Source organism: Phyllobates terribilis, unplaced genomic scaffold (genome assembly GCF_046119375.1).
Source record: "Phyllobates terribilis strain yellow unplaced genomic scaffold, ASM4611937v1 Scaffold_1__5_contigs__length_1240528914, whole genome shotgun sequence".
Classification (NCBI taxonomy): domain Eukaryota; kingdom Metazoa; phylum Chordata; class Amphibia; order Anura; family Dendrobatidae; genus Phyllobates; species Phyllobates terribilis.
Genome location: NW_027362761.1, coordinates 336829381 through 336852537, shown reverse-complemented (window position 1 = coordinate 336852537; position 23157 = coordinate 336829381). Strand labels below are relative to the sequence as shown.

General features: G+C 40.3%; 1 protein-coding gene across 22 annotated transcripts in view; it reads right to left on the bottom strand.

Annotated features, from left to right (window-relative positions):
- RIMBP2 (RIMS binding protein 2) overlaps positions 1-23157 on the bottom strand; it is a 711286-nt gene that overhangs the window by 262634 nt on the left and 425495 nt on the right. For all 22 annotated transcript variants that reach the window (XM_073676113.1, XM_073676112.1, XM_073676118.1 and 19 more), the window contains one exon: positions 13784-13873. In XM_073676113.1, coding sequence (XP_073532214.1) covers positions 13784-13873 — 90 coding nt within the window. The remainder of the gene's footprint in view (positions 1-13783; positions 13874-23157) is intronic.

The following is a 23157-nucleotide window of genomic DNA, read 5'->3' as shown; positions in this document are numbered from 1 at the left end:
AACGTAAAATTAAATGGCATCTCTGAATAGGTCACCAGGGACCACTCTACATACACCTAAAAAACACAACACTTTACAAAAAGTTATTTCCTAAAATAGAAATCTCAGTTGTTAGCAATGCAGCCTTGCAGTGTCGGGGTCCTGGGTTCAAATCCCACCAAGGAGCACATCTGCAAGGAGTTTGTATGTTCTCTCCGTGTTTGCGTGGGTTTCCTCCGGGTTCTCCGGTTTCCTCAGACGCTTCAAAGTCATACTGATAAGGAATTTAGATTATGAGCCCCAATGGGGACAGTCTGCAAAGCGCTACGGAATTAATGGTGCTATATAAAAGTGAGTAAAAATAAATAAAAAGCAAGAAATCCTTCTTGGAAAAGACTGAACTAAAGCATGAAAAACAGGGGTAACAAAAGCTATTACAAAATCACATTTTTACTCAGGACCAGCTTATATAACAGTGCTTTCTGTAATAAATGCAAAAGAGCAAACATTGAAGACAACTAAACTCAATGATTTATATCCTGTCCTCACACGGACAATATAAAGAAACAACGTAATGTACGACAGCTGTCATTTAAAAGAACAAACATGTGCGGCACAAGGAGGAACAGAGAGGAAAGGAAAATTTATGGCCTTTGTAATGTGAAGCCAGAAATACTAGGAAAGAGATATTAGATGCTCTTTTAAGGGCCTGTATATGTGACTGTATATGGATCTATGTCATATGGATCCATGATACATCTCTTATAGACTGCACTAGTATCACACCAGGGGAAAACATACCATTGGTGCCAGTGTCGGACTGGGGTAACAAGGGCCCACCAGTAACCAACTCCAGGGCCCCACTTTTCACCTACATGCAAATGTGACATTATCCTAAATCACAACTTTATATAACAATGAACTGAATAGATTGAGTGAATAAGATGCGGCCTTTGTCTGTACATAGTGATTCAAGTATATAGTGCCAAGTACTGCTCATATAAGAGGGTGGTGGCCCACCGGAGGATTCTCCTGTTCTCCTGTGGGCCAGTCCAAGCCTGATTGGTGCAACATGTGCAGTCATACAGGGGCCCAGAAGGTAAGGCTATGTGCCCACATTGCGGAACTGAAGCATATTTTTTACGCTTCTCCCTGGCGGGAAAATCGCATGCGGATTTTACATGCGGTTTTCCCGCCAGGTAGAAGCGTTTGTGAGGCGTCTTTGCAGCGTCTTTGCATGCATTTCCGCATGCGGGTTATCAAGTACTTCTCCAAGTGATTTAAGCATCACTTGGAAAAGTGCTTGACGACTTGGTCACACTATATAAATCCATGCAACCGGCATGGATTTATATAGTGTGACTAAGTAAAAGAATCAGAATGGTAAAAAATAAAAAAAATAAAGTATATACTCACCTACCGATGCATTCTCGGCCCCGTTCGGAGTCTTGAGCGGCTCATGCTGTTGTGTGCAGGACCTGCGGTGACGTCATTGAGTCATGTGATGGGTCACATGACTCAATGACGTGGCAGGTCCTTCACACAACAGCGCGACGGAGGGAAAACATCAGAAGATAAGTATAAACTTTATTTTATTCTTTTTTTTACAGGTTCTTTGGTACCCAGGTCTGGATGAGAGTCTCCTCTCCTCCAGACTTGGGTACCATCCGCACATTGATTCCGCATGCGGAAACGCAAAATTAATGAACATGCTGCGGATTTTTGACCGCAGCAGATACGCTGCGGAAAAATCCGCAGCATGGACATTGACATTGCGGACTGCCATTGGGGATCATGGGGTGCGGATATACATGCGTTTTACAAGCGTTTACGCTGCGGAAATTCCGCAGCATATACGCTTGTAATACGCAACGTGGGCACGCAGCCTCAGAGAGACATTTCCACCTTCAAAGCAGTACATACATAAAGGGGTGCATTATGATAAACTACTATACTGTCTGCCCCTGTACCATATTGTACGTCTGATTGTATACAGAGACACACAGGAATCTAAAAGAGCTTACAAAGAGATGCGAATTTTGGATTTTAGATACAGACTTTTTTTTTAAGGAAACAGATCCACTAATTGTAGATGAATACATAATCACATGCATTCACAGCATTTGCCCTTGATTGACTACAAACCGCTTGTATATTTGCTTTTACAAAGTCTTGCATTTGTCATCAAGACAGGTCTTTGGTTCTGAGGGCAAACGATTGATGATTCAATTAATTTGCAAGTAGAGATTTTAAAAATATTGAGGATTTAAAACTCAGTTTATTAGAAAATTATATAAAGTTTTCATCTATAATGATTACCTTTATTGACACAAAACCAAAAGCTTCTGGACACATCAGGTTACTAGACTAAGCTTCTATTACTTCTATACATGTAGTATTTTATTTTATTTAAAAGCACATACTGTACAGCAAATGTTCATAAAGACTTTTTGAAATAATCTACATGTTTTGGAAGTTCATAGCATAAGTCATAAAAAAAAAATTTGGGGAAACACCCTGTAGACCTTATTTGATAAAAAACTATGTTTTTCTAGGTCATTGAACATACATAAATATGCAACGAACGTATAAAAAATAATTTCCTCCACATACCAATGTAAAAGTACTGAATATCAATAGTTGGTAAATTAAAGGGGTTTTCCAGGCTCAACATAAATTTCTGCAGCAACTCTGTGACTGCAGACTGTTGAATCCTGACAGTGTGCAATATGCAGACTATCAAAATTTTACTCGATTTCCTGCTTGTGTTGTCAGTCACGTGACCTCAAATATGCGATTTGCATAATTGAAATCACGTGCCTAGTAGCTTCTCATCAATTTCTTTAAAACATTGACTGAAGTGGATGAGACGTTAGTCGCACATGATCACAAGTATGCAAATCGTGTACTTGCTGTAAAGCGATTTCCAGCTCAAGCAAGGAATAGACCGTGTGCAAGTTGCACACTGTCAGGATTCAGCAATCTGTAGTCAAGTATGTGGAGTTCAGAAAAGCACTTTAAACTACTGTGAGTTAAAAAAAACATTTCTAATAAATGTTTTATGTAGGCTTTTACAGTACATTATGGAAAACTGGAATAATTAGGTCACTTGAGTTTTGCATACCTGACTACGCTTTTCACTTAATTTGTTACTTTTAACAAGTACATTTTTGTATTATTTGATGTGCTGCCAATTTAGGATTGTCAGACAACAGCACTGATCTTCTGTTGCTTAGCTCGTAGCCTCTTGTTACATTTATGTAAAGAAAGTTTCAATGATCTTTCATGGAAATAACAGAAAACATTGATTAATTTAAGCTTAATTATTTTACAAAGCCTCCCGTTTAAAAAACTCACAAAAGCCTTAGCTCTATTCATATTATTATTTTCTACTTGTGAGCATTCCATCTTTTATAACAACCATAAGCCCTACCAACCTGGACTGGGAGACATCTTACATCACTACTTCTATTATAACCAAGTGAAAGAAATAGCATAGTATAATATGGACTAATAAAAAAGGATGTGGAGCATTTGGTGAATCTTTACAGTAAGATAAGCAGCACATTTGGGGGATCTTTTTATGATATGAAAAAATTAAGCTGCAACCCAAAGAAGCGTTATCACAAAATGACATGATGGTGTAGCTTTTTTGTACCATACTCATAGAGAAAAATATATGTATTTCCACGGGGTCCTGGCCTTCCTGACAGCTCCTTTCTGCACTTCTTCATGACATATGAAACTACTGCAGCAGTTACAGAATACATTCATTATTAAATACATTAATGTGCCCAAGCCATGACTTTACGTCAAAATTTAGCGGCCTCAGGACATTCTTAGATGCCATGTGATAATCAATCTAAAAATGAAGAAAGATAAACCTGTCCTTTATGTTTAATACTCTGTGGAAAGAGCAATAAAAGTTAAGTGAAGGACATAAAAAGTACAAAAAACTACTACAATTTCTAACTGTAAAACATATAATAGAATTCTAAAACAGAGACTTTGTTAAAAAAATGGGATTTCTGTCTTATGTTCATAATAAAAAAATAGATGAAACAGAGGTGTTTTTAGTTACAGTAAGTCTTTTTCGAGGCTCTTGTGCAGGATATTGTGATTAGCAAACTATGCACTTTACTAATCTGACAGTTTTTAAGTTATAGGCCAATTTGTCTCTCCTAAGAACCTTTCTCCAACTACTCATAATAGGAACAAAGTGATACATGCGCTGCTCCACTCATAGGGCTGGGCCTTATAGTTCTTCGTAATACGCTCTTTTACTGAATTATCAAAATCAAACGACTGTAAGATGGCCGCCGGACAGGTCCTTGAGGGGAGATATGTGTCACCGAGGTTGGTAGCTACAGTGATGTAAACCTGGGAAGCATGCTCCAGCACATATAGTGCTGGGAGGGTTAATAGGGCGTGTCAGAGCCAGTTTTTACAAGCGGTCATAAGAGTTGGGATGGATTGGCTGCTCACATATCCCCACCCCAGGGCCTATAAATAAAATGGAGACTGAGTGTCTCATTCAATGTCTGTGGCTGGAGGTGGGAGACCTCCAGCATGTCTGTACTAAAGGACACTGACTGTGAGCGGGCGAACCAGCAGTACTATGTGGACTGTTTATTTTTCTGCTTTGTTACTTTGTGCCGGACAAGGCTGTATTTTGTTTATTTTGAAAGTGTGGTTTATGAAGTTTGAATAAACCTGCCTTGGACATTTTTAAAGAAACGACTCCTGTGCCTACCTCAAAAGCAGCGGATTACCAAAAACTCTACAATTGTTGCTAGAAGAATGGGCACAAATCCCAAGGGGCAGTGTGCCTGCTACAGGAAATTGTTTATGTCCTGGGTGAAGTCGGCCATAAGCCAGCAAGTGACGCCGGACAAAATGGAGGACCTGCTTAAGCATCTGTAGCAGGCACAGCAAGCGCAGCAAACGCAGCACCAGCAGCAGCTACAGCAACAGCAGGCGCAGTACCAGTAGCTGCACCTGCAGAGCATGCAGCAGTAGCAGCATCGATGGCAGATACAGCAGAAACGGGAGCAGCTGCAGGAGACAAACTGCTGATGCAGCAGATCCAACAGCAGCAAAGACAGATGGAACTCCTAGCAGACCATATCCGTGGCAGGACAACCACCCCACCCCCAAATCCAGGTGATGACTCACACGTCAGGAAGACGGTAACAAGAGCATTATAAGAGATGACACTGAGGGATGACATTGAGGCCTTCCTGACTGTGTTTGAAAGGGTAGTGGAGCGGGAGAGATTACCTCCGGAGCAGTGAGAGGAAATTCTGGCACCATATTTAACAGGGGAGCCGCAGAAGGCCTATTATGACCTGGCCTTGCAGGACGCAAAAGAGTACGCCAAATTGAAAAAGGAGATCTTGGCACGCTTGGGAGTAACTCTGACTTATGGTGAAGTAAGTTGTCATGTACAGGTTCATACACTTCCTTCCGAGGTTGGTGCAATCCTGGGTTGCCCAGGGAGATCCCCGTAATGCCAATGACCTGGTGGGGTTGATGGAAGGAAAGGAAGGATGCCGTCTTGTTCAGACAACAACCAGGTTGCTACTAAAGAAACCTCATCGCAGGCCACAGCCGATGGGTTTCTCTTTTATGTGCTTGTTGGGGATGAGGATGAGGCTGCATTCCCGGAGGCCAACGTCCCTGAACTGGAGGTGTCCGGAGGAAACTTTGGATTTAACTCTAAAAGGGTAGTTTGATAATGTAACTGTTCTTAATGGTTTAGCTTAAGAGCCGGGGGCTTAATGGTGTTGCTCAAGATCCTGGGGCTGACACCCGATATCCGTACTATGCCGTAATTGGGGAGATACTATATCGGGCTGCCAAGCTCAGAGGGGAGGTAATCGAGCAGTTACTAGTGCCAGGGCGGTACAGATGCAGGGTGTTAGATATGGCCCATACACATGTGTTGGGTGGTCATCTGGGAGTAGAGAACATCCAGGAATCCTCCAAAGGTTCTACTGGCCAGGTTGTCACAGAGAAATTGTAAATTATTGTAGGTCATGTCCCACCTGCCAGCTGATATCCCTGGTGGCTCACTTCCGTAGCCCCTTAGTGCCGATCATTGAGGTCGTAGAGAAAGACGGCCGGGACTGGAACTATCTACTGCCATAACTTCTGTTCTCCATTAGGGAAGTTCCACAGGCCTCCACTGGATTCTCCCTGTTTCAGCTGTTATATGGCCGACACCCCCGCGGACTACTGGACATAGCAAAGGTGACCTGGGAGGCGGAATCTACACCCTACAGAAGTGTAATCGAACATGTGGCCCAGATGCAGGAGAGGATTGCAGAGGTGATGCCCATTGTGAAAGAGCACCTCCTCCAAGCACAAGAGGCACAGTCGAGGGCATACAATAGGTCGGCGAGGGTGAGACACTTCAACCCTGGGGATCGGGTACTGGTGCTGGTACCTACAGTGGAGAGCAAATTCCTGGCTAAGTGGCAGGATCCCTATGAAGTGGCAGAAAAGGTTGGTGATGTCAACTATAAAGTCCACCAACAAGGGAGAAGGAAGCCCTACCAGGTGTACCACGTCAACCTGATTAAGCCATGGCGAGATAGGGAGCCCGTGGAAACTCCGTGTTTGGTGGCGAAATCGGAAGCCGACATGTGAGAGGTCAAAGCAGCAAAGTCGCTGTCACGAGCCCAAAAACAACAGTGCCACGAGTTGCTACAGCAGAACAGGGACCTGTTCTTGGATCTACCAGGGTGTACTCAGATCATAGAGCATGAGGTGCTTACGGAGCCTCATGTCCGAGTAAACTTGAAGCTATACCGGATTCCTGAAGCGCGCCGAGAGGTAATCTCAAAAGAGGTGAAGCGCATGCTGGGTCTAGGAGTCATTGAACAGTCCAAGAGTAGCTGATCCAGTCCCATAGTCTTGGTGCCGAAGCCAGATAGAGAATGGTGGTTCTGCAATGACTGTAGGAAACTCAACAAAGTCTGGAAGTTCGACACATACCCAATGCCCAGGGTAGACGAACTGATTGAAAGGTTAGGACCGGCCAGGTGCATTACCACCCTTGACCTCACAAAAGGATATTGACAAATACCCATGTCCCAGGATGCCAAGGAGAAGACGGCCTTCTCAACGCCAGACAGATGTTTCCAATACACAAGGATGCCGTTTGGGTTGCAAGAAGCCCCGGCTACCTTCCAGAGAGCCATGGAACGGATCCTAGCTCCCCACAAGAAGTATGCAGCAGCCTACCTGGATGATATCAGAAAAACCGACATGTAGTCTATTTTGGGAAAAAGAGGTTAAATATAAGGGAAGAACCTCCCCTGATTGTAAATTGTATCTCAATCCGCCTATTGGTAGACCCAAAATGACGTAAAAAGGATTTTGTATCATAAGATATAAATTTTATTGAATAATATTTTAAATTACACAAAGACAATAAATAAGAAAAAGGGAGGGTAGGGACGGGAGAGGACAGCTATAGAGGCAGGATAAGATGGAAAAAATTCTGCAAGGAGACTAACATCCCCAAACCAGCATAGATTATATGACAGATGTAAGTATAAGCTGCCAGCCAGGTAGTATAATGGTAAAAAATCCTAGCCTAGATCATATCAAATGATGCCTTCACTTAAAGGACATCAATAGCAGTGAGTAGATATAATATTTGGCGTTCAAGGCAATATCCTTATGAGGTAAGTCAGTGACAGTAAAGGGTATAGCATGTAGCATGAAAAAAGGCCATAATAGACTATAGATTCAGAGGTTACACTATAAGAATACCCTTATTGTCAAGTCTAGAACAGCAGCCCTGTGAAATTTCCATTACCTTGTGCCATGTCAGTATGTCAGTGTGATCGGAGGCAGCGTGCACTGAGATGCTGGGGGGGGTGTGGCAGCCTTGACGCGCGTTTCGCCCGGAAGTGGCTTCGTCAGGAGGCGCCTTGTAGGTTTTCATACCTGGATGATATCGTGATTTACAGCCAGTATTGGGGAAGCCACCTGAGTAAAGTCCAGGCAATATTCGATGCTCTGCGGAGGGCGATATCCCTGGCCCTTTCCCTGACTATTAATATCAGCCCACAGCTGTCCGTTTAGCCTTTGCTGGTTAGAATTTATAGGGGCACTCTACGTCATTTTTTTTCTGGGGTCCCCCATAAGCTAACCAGTAAAGGCTAAGCAAACAGCTGTAAAGCTGTTATTACTAGCCTGGATAACTTTTGGGATATTGGACCCTTTCCCAGGTTATTAACAACAGCCCCCAGCAGTGGGCTTTCCCTCTGCTGGTTATGAAAATTATGCGGGAGCTCTTGCCATTTTCTTTTTTAAATTATTTATTTAATAGACAATGTACACAGCGGGTGCTGAATACAACTCCCATCATTGTCACCTGGTCGTGCTGATCTCAGGGAGATCAGGCGATAATGATGAGAGCTGCCTTCAGCACCCGGCGCCTGGGAACAGTGTGAACTGTACGCCTTTTCCCAGGCGCCGGTACGTGTCACATTGATGACACACATCCGTAAAAAATGGACATGTCTGCGGGTTTTTCACATGGACCCACAGTCCATGTGAAAGACCTGGCAGGTACACACCACCATTGACTACAATGGGTGTGTATGTTCGTATTTGCGGTCCTTAAAATACGGACGGCCTACGGACAAAAAAAACGGACGTGTGAAGGGGGCCTAAAACACGTTCCCTCCTTGTCCTAGTAGCAGGGTTCCTATTACGTGTTTTCTTTAACAATGAAATTACAGACTAGAACAACATCAAGTGTTAATGAGGTAACAATATAATAAAATTACAAGTTTTCTTTTATAAAACCTAATTGTTAGCTGCAGCTAATAGTAAATATAATAGTAAGCAGAGGCATCGGTTTATTTTTCTCCACATAAATGTATTTGTTTCTATTCCCTTCATGGGTCTCCGGAAGTGAAAGTTTGTATAAATCAAACATGTCAGAATGGAGAAAACAAATGAGGCCGATTTATCAAAACTGTCTCTTTGTTCCTCATAGCAACCAATCACAGTGCAGCTTTCATTTTATATTCTGCTCTTGAAAAATGAGAGCTGAGTTTACATTGGTTGCTATGGGGAACAAAAACAATTTTTCTTTTAGACAGTGTTGATTAATGACATCATTTGGAGTGACTGATTGAGCTGTAAGCGCCAGAAATCTCAATTAATCTGTGCCAAATAACAGTCTTTTATGCCTTGACCAACAGAGGTCAGAAATAAGGCGTGACCTCACTCATGATCCCTTGCACCAAAATTGTGCCCCAATTTACTACAGCTTAGTTGACAAAAGTAAGCTAACAAATAGATGATGTAAACTTAGACTAAATATTGTAAATATGCGACAAATTTATGAAATATAGTAAAAAAGAAAAACCCATAAAATAATTTAAAAAAATATTTTTTTTGCATCTAATACTTTTCTTGTAAAAATACCACTATTCTTTTCACTCTGATAAAACATTGCTGCTTGCCTGTAGAAAGGACCTTTCAAGGATCCAATTACTGTTCTTATATAATCTATGCAGCATTCATCTCTTCCACCTTAACCACATATAAAAAAATGAAAAATTCACAATTCTACCACTCAGTTTGCAATATAGGTTAGAGTATGACTAAATCACAAGTGGAAAGACCTTCAGTACATTTAAAGAAGCGCTCCCGTCAAAGTTTTTATCCTCTTAATATTTTGCAGTCATTATATTATATAGCAATGTGTACTTACAATTGCTCATTTTGCCTTTCTACCCAACTAAATCTTCTCTTTTCTCTGCTCTATGTAGAAACAGAAAGTCTCTTGTCCCTGCATTTATCATTCCGCTCTTTAACTCCCGACCCCCTGCCAGGGACTTTTGCAGTGACTCATGACTCATACAGGGAAGATAGACTTCCTGTTTCTGCATAGAGCTTAGTAGGATTCAGCTAGTCAGTTTTTAATCAGTTGATATCATAGACCTAATGGAAAAGAGAAGAATTAGCTTGGTAGAAAGGCAAAATGAGCAATTTTAAGTACACAGTGCTATATAATATAATGATTGCAATATATTAAGAGGATAAAAACTTTGATGAGAGGAGTGCTTCTTTAATGTCGAAAATGTACATCATGAATTACTTGCCTTGCCTACATGCTCCATGACATACACTTATGTGAAGAAGATCTCATGGGCAGGGGCAATCAAATAATAACTTGTATAAAAGTTGCTGAAAAAAAATACAAAAGAAGAGCAGAATTGCTTTTGTTCATAAATATAAGTTAAAGGAGTATTTTAATGATGCTCGATGTATTAAAAAATAACAAAGAAGCGAAACTCACCTCCTTGCAATTAACCGATTCGAGTGCAGTCTGCTCAATGGTCTGTGTTTATACTATAAGGCCTTTGGGAATCAGCAGTACAGTTAGCGCTGTTCCCAAGCACCGGGTGCTGAATGCTGCCCTCATCAGTGTCCCCTGCCGGCGCTGTGATCAGCACCAGCAGGGGTTAATGATGAGAGTTGTAGTCTGCTCCCGGTGTCTCCACATGTAAAAATAAGAATGACATAAAAAAATCCATATACTCACCTGTACTAAGTGTTCGTCGCTGTAATCCATGCGACCGCTCAGCAGAGCAGCCGGGGCGAATGACTCCTGCAGCGAGTGGGCCCCGGATAACATCTGCGTGACAGTGTGGCAAATCAGGGATTTTCATGGGCGGAGCCGATTTTTTGGCGCGAACAAGCCGGAACCCCGAACACGAACCCGAATATGAAATGCCGAACAAATTCGTTCAACACTATTCTGCACCAATCACACATTAACAGTTCCCATCAAACACCATATCACATATATAGCCATCAGCTTTTGTTTTGGCCAAAAGATTTTTTAAGCTGCCGCCACAACAAGGTAGACTCTTCTGGCCGGGCCCTACTCTACTCTAACCTATTAAATATTTCTTAAAATATCCAATACTCTTTTTAGGTATATTTGTATTTATTTTTCTTTAAGAGAATGTGTCACATACATTTTTTTAAATGACCAATAATACCACATACAAGGGACAAATACTGTCACTCTATGGCCAGACCAGATATTACCATCACATAGTGACTGAATAATACCACATACAAGGAACAAATGCCGCCACACCATGACTAGACCACATATTTCCACCACATAGTGACCAAATAATACCACATACAAGGAACAAATACCTCCACACCATGACCAGACCACATATTGCCACCACAGTGACCAAATACTACAATACTGGTCATCAATAAAAATACACAATACTAATATTACCATAAGTGTCATTATACACAGGCGCTCTGTACATAGTATACAGTGTATAGTGTCAGTGTATAGGTAATACAGTGATCACCAGTGACGACTCTAGTTGAAGTCCTTCATCTTCGCTTTTCTCCTTTATCAAGCGCAGACCGCCATCACATCTTTCAGCCAGGACTCGTCTCTACATAAAATGACACACAATTATCTAGAGCACATTCCCCAACTTCTACACTACACAGCTGAATACAGACATGCACCCACCATTAATATATAATTAGTTATTATGCAACCCACCACTCCCAATTTGTCATTTGCTCTCCCCACCCCCCACTCCCAAATCATATGTTCTCCCCAACCCCACTTCATCATTAGCTCTCCTCCAGGTCATCATGTGCTCTCCCCACCTTTAGTTCATCATGTGCTTTCCCCCCACTCCCAGTTCATCATGTGCTCTCCCCACCCCTCACTCCCAATTCATCATGTGCTCTCCCCACCTCCCACTCCCAATTCATCATGTGCTCTCCCCACCCCTCAGTCCCAGTTCATCATGTGCTTTCCCCACCCCCAGTTCATCTTGTGCTCACCCCACCCCCTCCTCCCAGTTCATCATGTGCTCTCCCCACCCACCTCCCAATATATCATGTACTCTCCCCACCCCCATTCCCAATTCACCATGTGCTCACCCACCACTCCCAGTTCATCATGTTCTCTCCCCACGCCCCTCCCAAATCATGTGCTCTCCCCACCCCCATTCCCAGTTCATCATGTGCTCTCCCCCCACAACCAGTTCATGTTCTCTCCCCCCATTCCCAGTTTATCATGTGCTCTCCCCACTCTCCACTCCAAATTCATCATGTGCTCTCCCCACTCTCCACTCCCAGTTCATCATGTGCTCTCCCCAACCCCCACTCCCAGTTCACCTTATGCTCACACCACCCCCCACTCCCAGTTCATCATGTGCACTCCCCAAAGACAATTTAATTAATTCGATAAAAAAAAAATAAAGTTTTCATACTTACCTCTCATACAATATCCAGCAGCTCCACTTCTGGACTGGCAGCATCCTTGCGCTGAATGCCGACGAGTGTATGATGACATCATTGCGTACGCAAGGTCTCCAGCGCGTCACTGAAGGGGAGGAGGGACTCTCTTGGAGATGCCTTGAGAGCTCCAAGGCTCCCTGCACAGAGGATAATTAAGCAGCCTGCGGTACGTGATACCCTGGAGCCCGGTGAGCAGAAGCACAAGAGGAGGGGCCCTGGACAATGCGGGGGCCCCTGCTCTTTAATGCTGTTCACCGGGCCCCATACAGCAGTAAGGGCAGTAATGCCCTGATGGCGGCCCTGCTTCTGTCTCACTGCACATTAACTGTACGACATTTATCTTACCTTTCTGTAATAGAAGTAAGATGTCAGGAGTGTGTTTGGTATATTTTTGAAGTAACCTTCTCATGCTATGAAATATTTACAGCAAACATCATCAATTAGGAATCTGATGGGAATTAAAGATCCTTGGCTTCCCATGTGGAGCATAAGAAAATGAAAATATTGCCAATATAGCTGTGTCACAATGCTGTGTCTTTGCTTACTCTTTGGACATAGCACATTCAAGGACTTAGAAATGAAATATCCTTTTCTTCATAAGAACAAAATAACAAACTCTTGCATGTAACCTACATATTTTGGGTTTGCTGTGATCTTACAACTTTTTCAACTTTTTTTTTTGTCAAGTAACCTCGTGTGACCAGCGGGTATTACTCTGGTAAGCTGCTGTGACCTCACAAATGAGTTTCAGTTTGGTGAAAAATTGTGACATTAAGGCTGTGTGCCCACAATGAGTTTTTGACGCCGTGTATTTTTGCTGCGTCAAAATCGCGAGGCAGGAGCATGTGGTGGGAATAATGGGATACATCAGAAGCTCATAGTGGTTTCAGTAAGATGGCTTAGTGGTTAATTTCACAGTCTTAGACCATTTAGAAGTATAGCCAGAGGGTTGGAGCTGTGACAAGCCTCCAATCCACTGACAGCAGCATGCATCAGGGCCTCTTTTTCAAGATAGATGGAGGTCCCATACATTTATGGCATATCCTGTGGATATGCTTCAAATTTACAAGATAGAAATGCCTCTATAACTGTTCTTATTTCTAATAAGAAAATGTTTCTTTTAATTCTCTACATTCTTCTTATTCTACCTAATTTGTACATGTATCAAGTATACCAGTAGTAATTAAAGGGGTATTCCAGTCTCAGACATTTATAAATATCTAATACATCTGAATCCACCCTATAGACCTTTGAATGGGTCTCCATCTTGTGTTGCTTTGAATGGAAAGCAAGTGTGCTTGGCTACTTTAGAAATCCATATAAGTGAATGGAGAGAGACACACATGTACTGAAGCCACTTCTTTATTAATGGCGATGCCATGTGGGTCCTAGCAGTGGGTCCCGCACCTATCAGACAACTACAGCATATTCTGTGAATAAATAGCAGTTGTGTATAATTAATAAAAAATGAAGTTACCTGGTCGTACTGCAAGGCCCTGTGGGATAAGCTGGCATACTGAAGACTTAGGCGTCCCTTGTCTTGAACTGCATCTTTTAGTTCATTTTCCTAGATAAAAATGACAAAAAGGTAACTTAATGAAAGGTGAATATACACTTATGTGAATTAAACATTGGCCGGCAGTATTACCTACTACAGCATATAATGAACTTGGGAGTATGCAGAAATGACTTTATGGTAAACCCACGTATAGATGAGTAGGTCAAAGTAAAACATGTTTTGCAGAGAACAGTGTAAAAAGTCAGATACCTGAGATTATTTTATATGGGACCTCCATAACCTTCACTGTTCCGGTCTTCAACACCCAAAAATAGTGGCATAGAAACCCCCTAAATACTATCAAATCGCAGGTTTTATTACTGTAATTTACCATTAATTGCCATAATATTACCAACTTTTAGTAGTTACAAATAACAGTGTCATATAGTGACTAATAATACCAGTGCCATAATAATAATAAAGCATAATATGCTTAATATTGCCAGTGCTATAGTTCACCCCAATATTAATGCTATATAGTGACTATTAATACACATATAAAGTGTAGATCATCCAAACACGTTCCTGCAGCTGAAGTGACTATCAATTGTATTAATGATTGATATCAAATTTCCAACTGTGTAAAAAGAGAAATAAGGTTAGAAATAAGGATTGAGAATGTGTCAGAACTGATTGGATGTTTCCCTTGGGGTTGGCTTGAGTCCACGAATCTGGATGCCTGCGTTACCCACTCAGAACAGTGAAGATGAGTTGATGGAAGATATGCCATTATATATTCTATATGTTTTGTATATTTTTGATGAATTTCCTGCTAAATGTTATCGGTCAGTGTTATTTTTTAGTGATTCAAACATTCTCTTTCAATAAAAATAATCAAGATATGCAGTTGACTTTGTACATCCTGGTTACTGTATTTTGCTCATCATTTTACTATCAGCATGAGTTGCCAACCCTGGCTAGATTGTGTGCCAGTCTAGATGATTAAGTCACTGCTCTCGCTAACGCTGCTGAGTGGACATCTGCCCAATTCCATTTGTACTCAACCTATCAATTTACTACATGCCGAGCTGCAAATTGCTCCATAAGAGCTCAGTGTTCTCTGACCTTTTACTAATATTGGAAATGAGACTGTACTGTCATTGAAAGCATTCAGTGACTCAATATTAATTAAAAATCCTGAATGACGAGCAAATATGTAAATGAGCAATACACTTAAAGGATGGACATTTTGTTTGAAAGATCCACAAAGAAACTTTTGTTAAAGTTGATCTGCAATTAAATTGATAATGTTTTTTAGACTGTAAAAAAAAGTTCCTAGAACCTAGAATATTTACAATGAATCTTTTGTCTAACCCCTTACTGACCAGGCCAAATTTTTGATATCTGACATGTGTCATTTTATGTACTGATAACTCTGGAACGCTTCAACATATCCCATTGATTTTGAGATTGTTTTTTTTTGTGACACATTATACTTTATGACAGTGGTAAGCTTAGGTTGATACGTTTTGTGTTTATTTATAAAAATATCAGAAATGTGACAAAAATGTAAAAAAAAATAGCAATTTTCAAACATTGAATGATTATCCCTTTAATCCAGATAGTCATACCACACAAAAACATTAATAAACAACATTTCTCTCATGTCTGCTTTACATCAGCAGAATTTGAAAATGTTTTATTTTGTCAACATTTTAGAAGGGTTAAAAAATGTAACAGTCATTTTTTCATTTTTTTGTTCAAGGAAATTTACAAAACTTAATTTTTAGGGACTTATTCAGTTTTGAAATTATTTTGGGGTGTCTATATATTGGAAACCACCCAAAAGTGATAACATTTTAAAAACAGCACCCCACAATGTATTCAAAATGGCTTTCAGGTAGTTCATTAACCCTTCAGGTGCTTTTCAGGAATTAAGGCAAAGTGACATGACAGAAATGAAAATTTTTATTTTTGCCACCTAAATGTTGCTAACTTCTGAACAGGCCACTATAGCTGGAAGACATTAAGGTCGTTATTTAGCCATGAGTTGCCATGGCAAACATGAGGACCATAAGATCAAGATCTCAGGGTGCCGATGGGGTTAAAGAGGGAGCCCCCAGGTTCTGTTAACGATCTAGATGCTGTAGTCACTATTTCCAGCAGTATTTAAGGGGTTAAACGGCCATGGTTGGTGCCAAAACTGATCGTGGCTGATGCAGCAAGTTGTCAGCTATAATGTACAGCTGATGCTGCTGGATTGTCACCCGTCAGAAGATGCTATTCTCTTATATCACAGGTCAGTTTTAAGTCATATTGGAGGTCATTAAGGGGCTAAAGTTTTTCCGGAGTGTGGATATACCTGAAGTATTTGCCAAAAGTTACCCTTTTAGGGACCTGCCCCTTTATAATATCTGATTTAGATAATAATTTTATTGCCTATAATATATTAGTTCAGGAGCATCTTTTATTATAATAAAATTATAATGTACATTATTACAATGTTAATTACGGACAGCACACATATGCTATCTGGTTGTTCGTAGTTTTCACGGCCCCATAGACCACGTCTCCATGATTTTTTTGCAGGCACATGGGCCACAAACAAACATGGACATGTAAATAGTATCATAGACTTTAATGAGTACATGTTCTATCCGAAACACATGGTGAGAGCATGTACATGAGTCACAGACGTCGGAATGAGTAAATGTCTGACTATTCTGAAAAAGCTCAGCTATCATAGATCAGTAACTCCTATCACACTGAAAACATGCACCTCATCACACAAAGAAAATACACACTTCTTATAACGTCTATTTTACTGTAGCATCAGGCCAAATTCATCAAAATGTCTGCTATCAGAGACAATCATCAAGAATGTAGAAAATGTATTTAATAGCACAGCCTTGTTCAATTAAGTGTCCACTCGTAAAAAGCAGATACAAATAGACTGAAAGTCAACCCACCATTTCGGGCAAAGCCTTCTACCAAGGAACTTCTTACTGGACTCTAAGGAATCTCAGGGGTCAACAGAACCCTGGTTGGAAAACATATACTTAGAAAATACCAAAATAAAACAGAAAGGCACATTATGGGAAACATTTTTGTGGATGAGCATTTTAGGCTTTTTTCACCAATTGGGAATGTCTAACACTGAAGAGAACATTGTCATTAGCAGCATCTATCAATCCTCAGATATGTTCTTGTATGACCCATAATAGCACATAGACACACTATATAAAAGAGGAGCTAGACACAACTGTCAGCGGATGATGTACATAGACCAATATCTGGCCCTCTGATACTCTTCATCTTAAGAACTACACTAAGTCCAGCTTTCTATTCCATCCAGCAGTAGGGGCTAATGATACATTTAGTATATTTTTGGACCTAGATGGTTTAGCAGGAAAGATAAACTCAAATGAGCTGTAATTCAGCTCTGACAATTGTATGGAACACAATGACGGAGCGAAGGCTTGGTGTCCTCGGCCTTCAGTACATTATTTATCATTTCATTTCTGGAGCCAGTGACAGAAGAACTTGGCAAGGCTGACCACCCTGGCATTGAAAACAGCAGCACCAGCCAGTCTTGTGCGGTTTCCGTTTTACAGTTTGTGTTTGTTACTTAGCATTCTGTCCCGAAGTCAAACATTAGTAAAGCTGGACACGTCTCTGGTGTCATCAGTGGCAGTTTTTGACATTACAATGTCCTTTCAGGAATGTTAATAATTAAACGCTATTCTGTGGCTCACTTTGTGAAACAGGTTGTTGTAACCTCAATGTGAGGGAGATAAAATGTCATAGCATTAAGGATACCGGAAAGAACACAGGACGGCAATGAATGAGATGTAAACCTCAGAGATATAAATATATATCCCCGATATGTGTGTGGAACATACATTTGGGTCCAGAAATATTTGAACAGTGGCAGATAATTCATAATCTCCTCTGTACACCACACAATAGATATGTGTTAGAATCTATGTTGTTTTACTATCGGCCATCTTGTTGTGGTTTACTGGCTTCTAGTCTTTTCCTCTGATGCTGGGTGTCTTGGTCACGTGATCTCTTCACTCTTTATTACTCAGCACCTGTCTCCCATTCCCGGTTAGACATCAGTGTTGTTACGCTCGTGCTCTGGGTAAGTTGCCTTGTTAAGTTCTTTGTGCTTTGGACAATTGATATCCTGGGACTTCTTGTTCCACCAGTTTTGTTCCCTTTAATCTTCGTTTGAGCAACTAACTTTTCTGTTAGGAGGTCTCCTGTTTTTGCTCCCAGTCCTTACATCTTTTAGGGACCCCTTTCCCCTCCCTACAGGTCTTTGTTTGAGTTCAGTGCAGGAGTTTCGGTGGGGCTATTCACAAGGAATAGATCACCCACCCCAGCGTAGGGTTAAGCTGAGTCTCAGTGCAGGGACAGCTTTTCCCTCCTATTCCTTAGTTCTAAGTTGCAGAACATAACAATATGAATCAAAGTGAATGATGCTTCACAATACAGATAAATAATGATTAAAGCATATATAAAGGCAGCACAGTAGCTTCTTAACCTCATCCGGGTGTGGACAATTTTCATTTTTACATTTTTGCTTTTAACCCCCCCCCCTTCTTACAAGAGCCTGAACTTTATTTATTTGTACATTTTGTATATTCGTATGAGGGCTTATGTTGTAATTTTGAATGACACTCTTCACTTTACATGTATGTAAAAAAATAGGAAACATTTTCTAAGTGAGGTGAAATTGTGAAAAATTGCAAATCCCATTGCAATACCCATTGTCTTTTAGGTTTCGTATTATAACATTCATTGTGCAGCAAACATAACCTGACAACATGATGTTTCAGGTCAGTACAATTACGAAGATACCAAACTTGTACAGTTTTTTTTTTCTTATCATATTAGTGACTTTAAAAATTAAGAACGTTGGAAAGAAATTTTTTGTTTGTGTCACCATTTTCCGAGACCCATAACATTTTCATTTTTCCATTGATATAAGTGTACAAGGTCTTATTTTTGTAATGTTGAGCTGTAGTATTTAATGGCACCATATTGAAGTACATAACTTTTGACTGCTTTTATTGCAATTTTTGTCGGGGGTGCCGAAACCAAATAAGAACAATTTTGTGATTTTGACTTTTTTTCTTTACAATGTCTACTTAATGGGTAAAATAAATATATATTTTCATATAGCAGATTGTTATAGATGCTGTAATATCAAATATGTTTTTTCCCCTTTCTTTTTAATTTTCATTGTTTGCTTGTACTGTATAAAGCAAAACTTATGTATTGCAATATATGGTAAAACCGCCGGTCTTCTATGAAGTCCAGCCTGTGGTTGGGCTTTACAGGAGAACTAAGACAGCAGTGATTTTTGCCATCAGTAGGTCTCTGGCTGCCATTGCAACCCATCAAAATTTCACAATCACGTCATGGAGATACAATGACTGCTCAAACTAACGTGCCACTGGGATGATGCACACTGAATGCTGCTGTCTTTGATTGAAGAGCTTCACCCACTGCTGTTAGAGACAGGTATTGACTGTATAACACAGACACCATCTGACCTGTGTGGAGTAGGCTCAGCTCCTGAGCCTGCTCCATACAGCTGCATCCACTGCATGATATAATAGTATGTCAAGTAGTGTGACAGAGTTAAATTAAAGTAATGACATGCTCTTTAATGGCTGATTCAGTGGCAGGACCTCAACCTTATTGATCATGCATATTTGAAGATAGAAAGACCTGCAAACAAGCACCATCTGAAGACAGCTGAAGTAGCCTGGCGCAGCATCTCATAGGAGGAAACTAAGTATTTGGTGATGTCCATGGGTGCCAGACAAAAGGCAGTCACTGAAAGCAAAGTATTTGAATCCAAGTATTAAAAATAGCTTGAATATTTAGAATGAAGGAAGTCTATATGATTACTTGAAATTTAACAGACTATGTACAAAAATAATTAAGTGGTAATTAGTGGTGACAATTATGCTGGGAAAGTAAAAGAAGAGGGATGAATCAGCAGACGAATGGACTTTGCATAGGTATACAGTTGTATATATCACTATGGATGACTTTAGAGGTCACCTGCCATGACTTAAAGGGGTGCCACTTGTCCTGATGACCAATCACACATAACTTGCACCCTTTTTTCCCACAATGTTTGCCAGAAAACAAGGCAGCAGTTGGCTGCATCTCTATTCCCTAGATATTAGGAAGTGGTATTTGTACAGAGTTTGTATGTATTATTAAGGCAGTATACATTACACCACAGGGGAGGGGGTCAATGGAAGGTTTTGCACAGGGCACCGTATAAAGCTAGCACCGCCTAATATTTTGTATCTATGGGAAGGTGGACGACATAACCCTGGATTCTCAAACGACTGGGTTGTTATTTGTGTTGGAGGATGACATGATTTAGGAAATGCTGATCCGCATTTTATAATAATACGTCACTCCAAGGCAATGCTAAGCTTTATATAAATGTGACATTTTTATTGTCAATTGATATAACCGATTTAGTTTACCCCATTTATTTAGTACTTCATTTACTCCATCTAGTTAGTCATATCTGGATTAAAACAGAAGCATGCAGATTATATCTACAGAGTCAACACAGTAACCATTTCCACAGTGATTGACCTCTAGATGTCTATTTAATAATATGAAAAGTAGAACAGACATTTAAGAAAATCACTGGGCCGAAAAGATTCATGCTGCGTACTGTACAGTTCTCACATGTATATATACATACAGATAATCAAATAAATGAAGACAAGGGAGGACTGGCTGATCTATTCATTAAACGGTCAAGCTTTAGTGATTTTAAGCTGCTCATAAAAATACATAATACTCATACACACCGCTGCTCAATAAGAACACTGGAAATCCTAAATTAGAACAGTCAGCATTACATAAGTGGCAACCTTCTACACATTGACAGCCTACACGACATACAAGTCCTAGACCCCACCAACCATCCATATAGCAGCACCTTGATCATGATACCGTTACCTTATAATATTTAAGCTGCATCATCCGGCCAGGCTGCGGGACAGGAGCGCTCACGGCTTGCAGTGTGCCAAAGCCTTGCTTGCTCTCGGAGCACAAGCGTAAAGGACTGTATATGAAATTACACAGTAGGAGGAAGATTTGTGTAGATTAATGCAACGTGACAATACTGTCTGGGTAACAAAGTTCCATATTGCCTGGAGTAAGGCATCTGGTTGTGTAATATATTTTTTCTCCATTTAACAAATATAGCTGGAGTGTTCCTGTAGCACCTTTCAACCTTCTATAAGAAGAACATATCTGTTTGACTTGGTATATAAATATATCTATCTATAAATAGGTACAAATGTGTAAAAAGTGTTTGTCCCCTTCCTGATCTCTTACTCTTTTGCATGTTTGTCACCCTTAAATGTTTCAGATCACAAAACCAATTTAAATATTAGACAAAGATAACACAAGTAAACACAAAAGGTCTTTATTATTAAGGGAAAAATAAATCCAAATCTACAGTGCCCTGTGTGAAAAAATGATTGCCTCTCCCCCCTTTAAAACATAAATTACTGTGGTTTATCACATCTTTGGGAAGCTGAGTTCAATTTCCCTAGCCACACACAGGCCTGATTACTGTCACACCTGTTCTCAATCAAGAAATCACTTAAATAGGACATGCCTGACAAAGTGAAGTAGACCAAAAGATTCTCAAAAGCTAGACATCATGTTGCCATCCAAAGAAATTCAGGAACAAATGAGAAACAAAGTAATTGAGATCTGGCAGTCTGGGAAAGTTTATAAAGCCATTTCTAAAGCTTTGGGACTCCAGTGAACCACAGTGAGAGCTATTATCCACAAATGGCGAAAACATGGAACAATAGTGAACCTTCCCAGGAGTTGGCGGCCAACCAAAATTACTCCAAGAGAGCAGCAACGACTCATCCAAAACATCACAAAAGACACCACAACAACATCCAAAGAACTGCAGGCCTCACTTGCCTCAGTTAAGGTCAGTGTTCATGACTCCACCATAAGAAAGAGACTAGGCAAAAATGGCATACATGGAAGAGTTTCAAGATAAAAATCAAAAGGAACATAAAGGAAAAGAGCAAAAGGAACATAAAGGCTCGTCTCAGTTTTGCTAGAAAATATGATGATCGCCAAGACTTTTGGGAGAATACTGTGTGGACTGACAAGACAAAAGTTTAACTTTTTGAAAGCTGTATGTCCCATTACATCTGGCGTAGAAGTAACACAGCTTTTCAGAAAAGGATCATCATTCCAACAGTAAAATATGGTGGTCGTAGTGTGATGGTCTGGGTCTATTTTGCTGCTTCAGGACCTGGAAGACTTGCTGTGGTAAATGGAATCATGAATTCTGCTGTTTACCAAGATATCCTGAAGAAGAATGTCCAGCCATCTGTTCGCTACCTCAAGCTGAATCGCACTTGGGTTATGCAGCCGGACAATGATCCAAAACACACCAACAAGTTCACCATTGAATGGCTTAAGAAAAACAAATTTATGACTTTGGAGTGTCCTAGTCAAAGTCCTGACCTTAATCTGATTAAGATGCTGTGGCATGACCTTAAAAAGGCGGAGTATGCTCGGAAACCCTCCAATGTGGATGAATTACAACAATTGTGCAAAGATGAGTGGGCCAAAATTCCTCCAGAGCGTTGTAAGAGACTCATTGCCAGTTATTGCAAACGCTTGATTACAGTTGTTGCTGCTAAGGGTGGCCCAACTAGTTATTAGGTTTAGGGGGCAATCACTTTTTCGCGCAGGGCCCTGTAGTTTCTGTAGGTTTGGATTTATTTTTCCCTTAATAATAAAGACCTTCATTTAATAACTGCATCTTGTGTTTACTTCTGTTATCTTTGTCTAATATTTAAATTTGTTTTGTGATCTGAAACATTTAAGTGTGACAAACATGCAAAAGAATAAGAAACCAATAAGGGGGCAAACACTTTTTCACACCACTGTATATATATATATATATATATATATATGTGTGTTTTTCTTTTAATTAAATTTGATTAGAGAAAAGCTCCTAATATCCCTTCATGCATTATCCCTTTTATATATCGAATTTTAGTTGAAATATTTAGATCCCTAGATTTAAATTGCACTTAATATTTATTGTTGCCTCAAGACATTTTAAAATCACTTTTTTTCCAGGAATGTCAAGACAGAAATAAATGATTTGTGGGTAGGTCCTCCACATGTCACCAAAACAGCTCTTACCCATGAATTGAACTCCACACGAATTCTGAAGCTATCATCTGGTGTAAATAAAGGTATCAAAAATACAGGCATCCATGAACTGGCTCCATGAGTTGGAAGGTTATGCCTTA